This window comes from Pollachius pollachius, assembly GCF_949987615.1.
Source record: "Pollachius pollachius genome assembly, chromosome: 2".
In the NCBI taxonomy this organism is placed as follows: domain Eukaryota; kingdom Metazoa; phylum Chordata; class Actinopteri; order Gadiformes; family Gadidae; genus Pollachius; species Pollachius pollachius.
The window spans coordinates 16887556-16898196 of NC_136935.1; the positions used below are offsets into that span (position 1 = coordinate 16887556).

At 44.7% G+C, this 10641-nt stretch overlaps 1 protein-coding gene across 1 annotated transcript; it reads right to left on the bottom strand.

The window, feature by feature from the left end:
• Positions 1-5479: 5479 nt before the first annotated feature.
• Positions 5480-7549, bottom strand: chrm3a (cholinergic receptor, muscarinic 3a; the record flags this gene model as incomplete). Its single annotated transcript, XM_079758507.1, has 1 exon — positions 5480-7549. One exon carries the CDS (start codon positions 7547-7549, stop codon positions 5480-5482), a length of 2070 nt encoding a protein of 689 aa, XP_079614633.1.
• Positions 7550-10641: the final 3092 nt, after the last annotated feature.

The following is a 10641-nucleotide window of genomic DNA, read 5'->3' on the forward strand; positions in this document are numbered from 1 at the left end:
CCTTTTCATTAATAAACCCTTTTCATAGGAGAAACACAGGGGTTGCTCATAATGGGTCTGCCCCAGGGGTAGACTAAACAACACACTGACCAGACCCTCTGTCAGACTAAACAACACACTAACCATGGACCCTCTTCTCAGACTAAACACACTGACCAGAACCGCTTCTCAGACTTAACAACATACTGACCAGACTTTCTTCTCAGACTAAACAAAACACTGAGCATTGACCCTCTGTCAGACTAAACAACACACTGACCATGGACCCTCTTCTCAGACTAAACACACTGACCATGGAACCGTTCGTGGCAATGCGAACAGGTGTAGCCCCCGGTCGTTTACACACCTGAATGCCGAAGATATGGTCCGGTTCAGAAGTGAAGTTGATTTGTTGTGTTTTTCATTTGGTTCGGTGTGCGTTCACAGCAGACTTTGCCCAGCGAACCAAATGAAACGATAGAAACATGTCACGCTGTCGAACGAGTTGCTCGTCTAATGAAATTTAAATCCGAGGGAAACTCACAAAGTTCCCTGCTGAGGACAATAATAATAAAGCAGCAACAACGTTGTGCGCTGTTGGGTTCTTTCGTCTTGGTTTTAATGGTGTTCCTAAAAACCTTTAGGGTGAGAACGTGATCCGAGCCCAATACTGGAAGCGAACCAAGAAGGTGCGCAACATCGAGTCTTGGGCCATGAGGCAGTTAAAGTAAGGTGACCAGATTTATATTATTAATTGTAATCAAAGTAGGCTATATATTGTACTGTGGTAAATGATTGGGAAATAGCCTACATTCCCTGTGGTTTACTTTGATGAGTATTAAGCTTTAGTAAACCAGCCCAAAAATTATCCGAAGTAGCAACTCTAATACTGAATATTTATATATTGTATTGATAGTCTATTGTTTATAATCGGCCATGCCTGCTTATAGGTCTATAATCAATATATAGAACCCCGCTTAAGTCCCGTCACAAACTCTCAAAATTAATTTTCATTAGAAAACATACACCTTTGCCATTTAAAAACGTATGCATATATCTTTTTTTTTAATCCTTTTTGAAAAACGGGGACATTACCCGGGACAGGTCCAGTCGGGGAGAGGCCATCAGAAACAGGGACGTCCCCTGAAAAGGGGGACGTCTGAACCCTACTAGGTTAAAACCCTACTAGGTTAAAACCCTGACGACGTCACACAGAGGCTTGTGGCGGAAGTACACACGTGATATTTTCTAATAAATGATGTAAATGAGTGAGATGTTGAACGTCTCAGACACGTTCAACATCTAACGGTCGATGAATGCCGGATGAAAGTGAAGAAGCTACTCAATGATGAAGTAGGCCTAGCCTATATATTTCGTCCGAATCGTTTCCGTTAGTTTACCTTGCATTTTTGAGGCGTTTGTTTTCGTGTTCAGTTGACAACTTCCGGTGTGAACGCCTACCAAATGAAAAATGTAAAGTTTACCCAACTACGTAGTAGTTTCACCAGCGTTGTCAAGGCGTGTTATAAGTGTATGCTACCTCCCTGACCAGGGGTCATACCCAGAGTTAGTGCTTTGGCGGCACTTTTTTTTTTCCTGATCCCAATCATCTGATTAGCCAACGTCCAGGTCAAACAAAAAACTAAATACAGCTAGCCTATGTGGCAGACAATCAGCGAGCTCATATTACATGAATTTGCATACGCGTCTGACCATGGACCTGTCTGGCCCTGCTCAGAGCCATTATCGCTGGTCTTTCATATGGATTTCGATCGACCTGGCCCCCGTCGGACCAATCACAACCATTTATCAAAAAGGGGCGGGTTTAATAGATGACAATAAAGAGATGGGCCCAATGGGGACGCCATTGAGGCCTTTTCATAATCAACCAAGATGGCTGCTAATGATGTGTCAAACGTTTCGTGGATGTGATTGGTTGTAGGTCTATCCAATTTTCCAGTTTTGGTCCGCGCCCGTTGATAATGCCCCTCGGAAATCGAAAACCATAAATGCATTTTCGAATTGGTCCAGTGATGTCAGGCTAAAATCAAAAGGAATTGAACAAAGATAGAGATGCAGCTGTCTTTATTTATCAAAAGGTCTTCACTGTGACTTTGGCATTAGCGGAAACAAAGGGTGACCATATGCTACAAATATAATACGCTATGACAAATATTTATTTGATCTGATGTATACCCATCACAGAATAATGTTGTGCTGTTAGGTTTATATATATATATATATATATATATATATATATATATATATATATATATATATATATATATATATATGAACGCGGGGGTGTGTGTATATATATGTGTTTTTATTTTTGGCTTTAACCATACAATTCGGATGCCTAACACACCATCTCACCAACAGGAAAGTTATATCCCACAATCTTAGCAACATTTTCCTTGAAAACGTTCCTTGTTGAGTAGCTCTTCTCATTTTGTTTGTGAGTTCGCTAATACCGACTTCTAACACTCCATTTGTCTGGATTAATGCGTGAATGTAGACTAACCACATATTTATAAAATACCCCATCCCATTTTCCATTGGATTTTTCTAATTCAATAAGTGATTGTATTATACTATATGAATTACATTACAAACCTTATAAAAACATGAAACATATGAAAGTTCCTGTAAATAAACAGTTCTTTGAGAGTTTAAAGAAGTTGACAAAGTGTATAGAATTACATAGCAACACCTTTCAGAGATCAATTATTACAGCCTCTAATGAAATAATCAGAAAAGTAAAACACCATACAACTACAATCATTGTAAGACTTTACGCAAGATAATTTATCTCCCACATCTAAAATATAAAAGTAAGTTAAAGCACAGCATGACTTGCCTGCATAGCAGATTCTCTTCAGCTGGTCTTTCTCAGCGTTGACCAAAAAATGAAGACAAGACAAACAAGTGCTTGTTGTCCCCTGAGGTCTCCTCTGCTCTGCAAACGGTCACATGAAACTGGGTAGCTCCCATCACGTGGTCGGTCTGACTGGGAGGTTCTTATCAGAAGGTTCTGTAAGCTACTGTAAGTAATACAAAATCTCAAACAACCTGAAGGTCATGATTATAGCTGGAGGGTAGACATGCGATTGACTTGACATCAATTGAGTCAAATAATTCCTTGAAATTACTGTACTCCCTCATATGTCACATTCTGTGTGTGTGTGTGTGTGTGTGTGTGTGTGTGTGTGTGTGTGTGTGTGTGTGTGTGTTTGTGAGTGCTTTGTGTGGAGGCACACAACGTGATACATAGGAGATGGTAATTGATAAATACAATAGATTGTTTCACTCTAATTGGGGTTTAAAACAGTGATGACATCATGTAAGACAAGGATGGATATGTTTTTATGTTTTGTCAATAAATCACTTGTTTATTGACTCATATTAACTGCATTCTTGAAATGTAACAAAAACAAAAAAAGTTTTTTCTGTGTTCATTAATTTAGGTAGTTTACATGGCCAATGTTTAAAAGAACAAAACTTGAATATTGATGAAGAATGCATTATAACACTTACATTGCATGGAGAAACAGCTAAAATATCCATACATTTACAGACACTTATCATTATTTCTTATCATTTCAATGCACACTCCTTCTTGCTCTCAGTACCTACAAAGTCCACAATGATATATTACCATCCAACTGCAGCCCTTCCTCTGTATCCTAATTTCTACAATCCTGTATTGTTTTCTATACCACACCTGTGTACAATATGAATAGATTGAAAAATAAGAACATGCTGCTAAAGGTAAAAAGAAAAATGAAAACTAAAAAATTATAGTCAAAATCAAACTTTTACGTAAATGTTGTGTGGTAAAATAAAGTAGAGCAGTTACGTTAATTGGCAACTTTACGTTTAGCTTGTGACTGCTGTTAGCCCCATTCATAAGCAAATAAACAAAAGCCAGGCAATACAAACTCAAAGAGAAATGGGAAATCAGTTCATTGGCAATACATCTTAATTCATATATTTGAGAAGAAAAGACCCCAAGTCACATGAAGTAGCGGTTAAATAATTGTAATAAATTCTATCTATAATTAAATAATCATAGTTTCCGAAGAGAACCTGGAAATATCACACATCGCGTGATATCAGTAACATCTCAATAATTATTTATAATGCCAAGTAGATTGAATCTTGAATTTAAAAATTACATTCTGTCCACAAGGAATTTATGAGGTGTGTAATTTAATAATCTGGAAATTTGGAAGTTTCTTGTGCCTTTTTTGTTTTGCAGATTTACTAGTCTCTGCATGGTACTTTTCAAACGCCACTAGAGGCCGCTATTGCTCTACCTACTAAAGAGGGGACGGATGTATTTTTTTTATTTATACTGGAATTTTTTGAACAATCGATAAATAAATCATGTTGCCATAAAATTATGTATTTGCTTGTACAACCATTGTGTCACAATATCCTAATGTACACACACAGCATATCACCATCATCATTGTATACGTTTTACTTTAAAAACATAAAAACCCCAACCACATGAAACAAAAATGAGCTACTTGATGCACTTATTATTGTCTCCACCAAGTCAATCACGACACTCACATTAAACAGCACAGCAGGGGCTCTTTGACTGAGGTGCCACACAACATATTCACTATTCTGTCAGCAGAACACTGGCTCGAAAAAACTATATCCAAAGATTGATTACACAAAAATAACATCTCTTGTCAACTCGAAAATAAAAACACAGTTTCATAACCATTGGTATTCCATAAAGCACAAGAAAAACTATATTAAGGTAGAAAGGCAATGTACAGAACAGAGTTGAATAAAAACATCCACCAACCACATTTGAAAGTCAAATGTACAATGGATTAACTATTGACCATGAATCCTCCTTTTGCCATGAATGACATCTGATAAACGTTTAGCTCCAAACGACTCTGCCCTTCATAGAACTATTGTCATAACTACTAGAGAGGAAATGGTAAAAATGTGTCTCCCTTTTCTCAAAAAGGTGTAATTTCCCTAGGTTTCAATTGCACTTCAATATTTCTTCTGCGATGCATCTAAAAGCCCTTTTCCATCATTTTCAATTCAGTCCATTCTGTCAAGCTGCACTTGTGTAGAATTGTAAGAGCCCCCCCCCCCCCCTCCCCCCCCCCCCCCCCCCCCACACACACACACACACAAACACATACACCACACTCGACTCTCCATCTGTGGAACTCACCTTTAATAAAAAACCCACTGAGCACATCCCAGCATGAACATTCAGCTGCATACGTCAACCCCGGGCCCCACCAACGGGGCTTTTACTCTGAAAAGAGCAGTCCTGGGTGAACCACAGGGGGAGGATCCTGCGGAGAAACCGTTAGCGGTAAAGCTGCACAGAAAACAAACAATAACCACATCACGCCTTTTTTTTGTTGTCGTTTTCTTTGAGCTTCCTCTCCCATTGGTCCGTGGTCCATTATCACCTACATTCAACCAAACACCAAGGCTCCACCGGTCCCCACCCTTACGTGGAGTCCCGCGGGATCTTCCTGTGGAACACCACCGACTGTCTCTGCTGGAACTGCTGCTTCCTGCGCTTTTTCTTGTCCCAGCGGCAGAGCAGGATCATCTTGAAGGTGGTGCGGAAGGTCTTGTTGCACAGCGCGTAGCACATGGGGTTGACTGTGCTGTTGACGTAGCAAAGCCAGTAGCCCACCGCCCACAGCTTCGGCGGGATGCAGCTGTTGCAGAAGGCGTTCACCAGAACCATGATGTTGTACGGCGTCCACGTGATGATGAAGGCGAAGAGGATGGCGCTGAGCGTCTGCGCCGCCTTCTTCTCCTTCACCAGGGACATGCGCTTGCGCTTGGTGATCTGAGTCCGGGCGCGGGAGGCAAAGCGCTTGGCCAGAGCCGCCTCCTTGAAGGTGATGGGCGCCGAGGGGGACTTCATGAGGGCGGTGCCGGCGGAGGAGTCGGCGGTGCCGTCGATGGACGCCGTTGGGTGACCGGCGAAGGAACTCGCTTTGGCGGCGGTTTGGACAGAAGGCATAGACTGCGGCCTGTGCGAGGGGAAACAGGGGGTGAAGCTGTTGTTGGCTCCGGCCGGGGTGGTGGCGGCTGTGGAGTTGGCGGTGGTGTTTGCGGTGGTGGTGGTGGTAGTGGTGCTGGCGGAGCCGGGTGAGACGCCGCCGTCCCGGCCAGCCTCCCTGCCCCTCAGCGCGTCCTCCTCTGAGGCCTCGTCCAGGTCCTCGCACGAGGTCAGCTGGGAGTTGACGATGGCCTTCATCCCGGGGATGTTGAGCACGATGGAGAAGATGGCGTGGCCCTTGGGGATCATCTCCCTGCCGCTGCAGTCCTCGTCGTCCGAGGAGCCCGAGTGCTCCGCGGACACCGCCGCCTCGTTGTTGTTCCAGCTGTCGCTGCTGCTCTGATCCGGGTCGCCCTCCCCCGCGCGGGTGCTGCCGGGTCTTCCGGGTCGCAGCCCGGACGGCCAGCAGCTCAAGCAGCCGATCAGAGCGCGGCAGCAGCTCTTCTTCTGGGACGAGCGGGTCAGCTCGTAGCTGCTGCAGCTCCTGGAGCTTCCCGTCTGGTGCTGGATGAAGCGGGACCTCCTTTCCCTGCCGCTGCTCCGGGACACAGCACCCCCACCACCACCACTGGCAGCAGGACCCCCTCCACCCCCTCCACCCCCTCCTTCTCCTCCTCCTCCCGACTGTCCTCGAGTCCCGGAGCCCATGAGCCCGGCCAGCTCTCGGGAGCGGTTCTGGGTCTCCAGGTAAATCCTCCAGTACAGCACGCTCATGATGGTCACCGGCAGGTAAAAGGCAGCCACCGCCGTGCAGAAGGTGATGATGGGCTCAGAGAAGAACTGAATGTAGCACTCGTTGGACGGAACCGTCCGCTCCCCGACAAAGTACTGCCACAGCAGGATGGCGGGCGCCCAGAGCACCAGGGACACGAACCAGGCCAGGCCGATCATCAGCACGGCCCGCTTGGTGGTGCGCTTTGCCCGGTAGGTCAGCGGCCGTGTGACGGAGAAGTAGCGGTCGAAGCTGATGACCAGCAGGTTCATGACCGAGGCGTTGCTGGCCACGTAGTCGATGGCCAGCCACAGGTCGCAGGCCCAGTTCCCCATGGACCACTTGCCCATGACCAGGTACGCAGTGTACAGGTTCATGGAGATGACCCCGATGATGAGGTCGGCCACCGCCAGGCTGAGCAGGAAGTAGTTGTTGACCGTCTTCAGCTGGCGGTTGACCTTGAAGGACAGCACCACCAGGACGTTGCCGATGATGGTGATGAGTGACAGCAGGCTGGTGAGCAGCACGATGAACATCACCTGCCACACCGGGTAGGCCAGGAACGGCTCGTAGCCGGGCGAGGCCGTCCCGTTGGGGTCGTCCGAGCTGAGGTTGAAGAGATCCCCGCGGAATGAGGCGTTGTCATCCAGGGCGGTCAGGGGAAGAAGAGGCCAGGGGTCTCCGCTTTCTCCTCTTTGGTGCAAAGCATTGGATTCTGGGTAGGCACCTCCGCCAGGGTGAGATGTGATGAGAGTCAGGAAAATGCCAGGGTCTGTGCTGTTGGAGCTCATCGTTAGGTCCTGGCATATTCTGGGGAGAGAGAGAGACAGAGTTGGTGAGGGAGAGAGAGAGAGATGGTGAGGGAGAGATAATGAGAGATTATAAGAGGGGAGAGAGGGTAACGGAGAGAAAGAGCAACAAGGAAAAATTAACTGAATAAACGGGTCACAATGTAATCTTACAGTTGAACTGTTTCAACTAATCACATAACCCATTCGATTGGCGAATTGGATTTTTTGCTTTCATTCCCTTCTAATCAGATAAACACTAAACCATTATGGGATGAACTACCCGGCAGGAACAAATGAGAAAATGTAGCAGAATATCAACTATTTAAACAGCTTGACTAAAACAGAAATGATCAGGAACTTGTAACTTTAAATCATACACGCGTCTGTAATACTAAAAGTTAATGTGCTCCTGATTATTCCACCCTCAAAGGAATGATGTTTGTGGATGTTGTTGATGTAGCGCAGTTTAATCACATCCATTCAAACACCACTGACATGGATTTTAATATTTTTTGGATTTGAATATACGTGGGGATGCCATTCATTTTTTCCACCGAGTGTTTAATAGCAGCTCCCTGATTGTGCACGTGTGCGTCTGTCTATTATTTCTGTTGTTATGTTCCCGAATTCCAATCTGCTATCATCTGTTTCACTCACTGTCTCCTCCGCTTTGCTCCTCGGTTATAAATGAAAGACAATAATGATCAACAAGTTTGAATATGCAGTTTTAAGGCTAAAGATTGGCTTGAATCGGGACAGCAACAGAGGAATTAATTCCCGCTTTGAATTTAAGGACCACCATCCATAGTTTGTATGCAAAGATAGCTAACGTTAAGCATCTTAGTGCATTCTTTTTTTCACCATTTTGCTTTCTTATAAATTAAAGTAATACAATGCACGTGTCTGAATCCTGATTCCTAATGACTAGGAACATGAGTAGCTTATTAGGCCTTTTATGCTGTCAACACAGAGGGAGGAGGGGAGAGAGAGGAAGGCAGAGAGAGAGAGGTGACTAATAGAGGACTGTAGAAGAGGAGCTTGTGATCAGAGGGCATATGTAGACTGAAGATGATGGCTAGCTAATTGCAAGGACGAAACAATCTTGTTCTCTAATTCTAGCCTGTCCAAAAAGCTCTCGCTCTCGAGTGCAAATTCGCTCTTGAATAATGGCAATCGTTTCGTTTTTATTTGTTGAGTCGAAAGTTCACTAGATGAGAAACAAGTCCAAGGAGAACTATTATTTTAGTCATCTGGTATTTCAGATAAATTCATGGTCACTGTGGTGTGGTGCCATCCCTTGGAAATTTGGAGCATGAACACCAAGCGTTAAAAGTGTGTTCAACGAAATTGCATAACAATGTATTTGTCAAATATCAGGTCCCAATTGTAAACACAACATTACATAAGTTATAAGATTAAAAGCAATACATTTTCTAAAAATTCATACAAACAGATTAGGACACAAACAAATGCAGAACATAAAAGTTAATTAATTGGATCGACTAAAAAAGGGAAGGCCTGGAGATGCCTCGAATGGTACGGATGGTTGTTAGTTTGATTCCCAGGACTCGCACTCACATGAGCAGGTGGGCGCCTTGTGTTGGCTGAATCCCATACGATGCAGCCTAAACTAAATGACAATGTGCTTGACACCCCTAGCTAATTAGCAACAGTTTTGCATGGGTTTGAGGACCTCAGTGCAGCCTAACGACAGCAGGAGTCTCCGCGAGGAGCCTATCCCTTAAGGAGCGAGGGAACAGCCACCATCTGTATTCATGGTTAATTTATACCATCTGCAGTTCTAACCGATACAACCTCAATTGCAGGATAACTCATCCCTCCCAAAGTATTGCTAACATGATTGCCTGCTGCACCCTCCTCGTCTTAATGCATGATGATGATTTCACACCAAAATAATGTGTTAATGTGTGTTTTATTGTTATATAATAAAAATGTAACACCAGCACGCACACACACACACACACACAGTTTCAGACCTCCCACAGTGCAGTTAAAGTGCCCAAGTGGCCCCCAGCCACTGAGTCATCCCTGACAGAGAGAAAGAGAGTGACATAGAGAGAGGGAGAGAGGGAGAGAGTGAGAGATATATAAAGATAAAGGGAGAGGAAGAGATGTTCCTACTGTAAGGAGGTATAAGGAGGCTGTTTACTGTGCAGCATAGACCCCGGACACGCACACACACACAAACTGGTAATGCACGCAATGCTCTTTTTGCACGTACTCAAAGAGCATGAAAAGGAGGCATATGCCATCACAGGGAATTCTCACACACGACATACGTAAATGCACACACGCACATGCACACACACACACACACACACACACACACACACACACACACACACACACACACACACACACACACACACACACACACACACACACACACACACACACCTTGTTCCATTCATACACCAACTCACTAGCATAACGGACACCAAGAAAACTACAAGAAGACAAATGCAAACACAAAGTGAAAGCGGATCAGAATAATGGCTCGGCGCGAGCCAAAACCATAGAACTCAGTGATAAACAACATTCTTAACATCCCCCCCCCCTCCACTACAGTAAACACTCTCTCAGTTTCAGCACGTCGTGAGGCACATTCCACTGCAGCGGTAACGGGACACGCACGGACGGTACAGGGCTCAGCGTTGGAAGGTGTCCGTTTGAAGGAGACACACGCTGCAGCCGTCCACAAGGCACTGGGTGGGAAGTCATGAAGGGGGGGGGGGGGGGTGGTGTGGGTGTGTAATTGATCTGTTTTTGTTTGTTTGCGTGTCTATAAGTGATTGTAAGTGTGTGTGTGTTTGTGTGTGTTTACGTGTGCGTGCATGTGTTGTGTGCTGAAAGATTTTATCGGGTTTGTTTGTACCCATTTTCATTAACAATGGCTTGAGGACAGATACTGGGAGTACAACTGAGGGAAAGGCCTACGCGTGGTTATTCCTGTGAAATGAATGAATCAAAGTTGGAGCAGATAACAACAGCCTAGGGTGCAATACAAAAAATTCACTGTGTCATGGGTGGCCTGCATAATTCTTTGATGAGTGGTTACATTCACATCATCA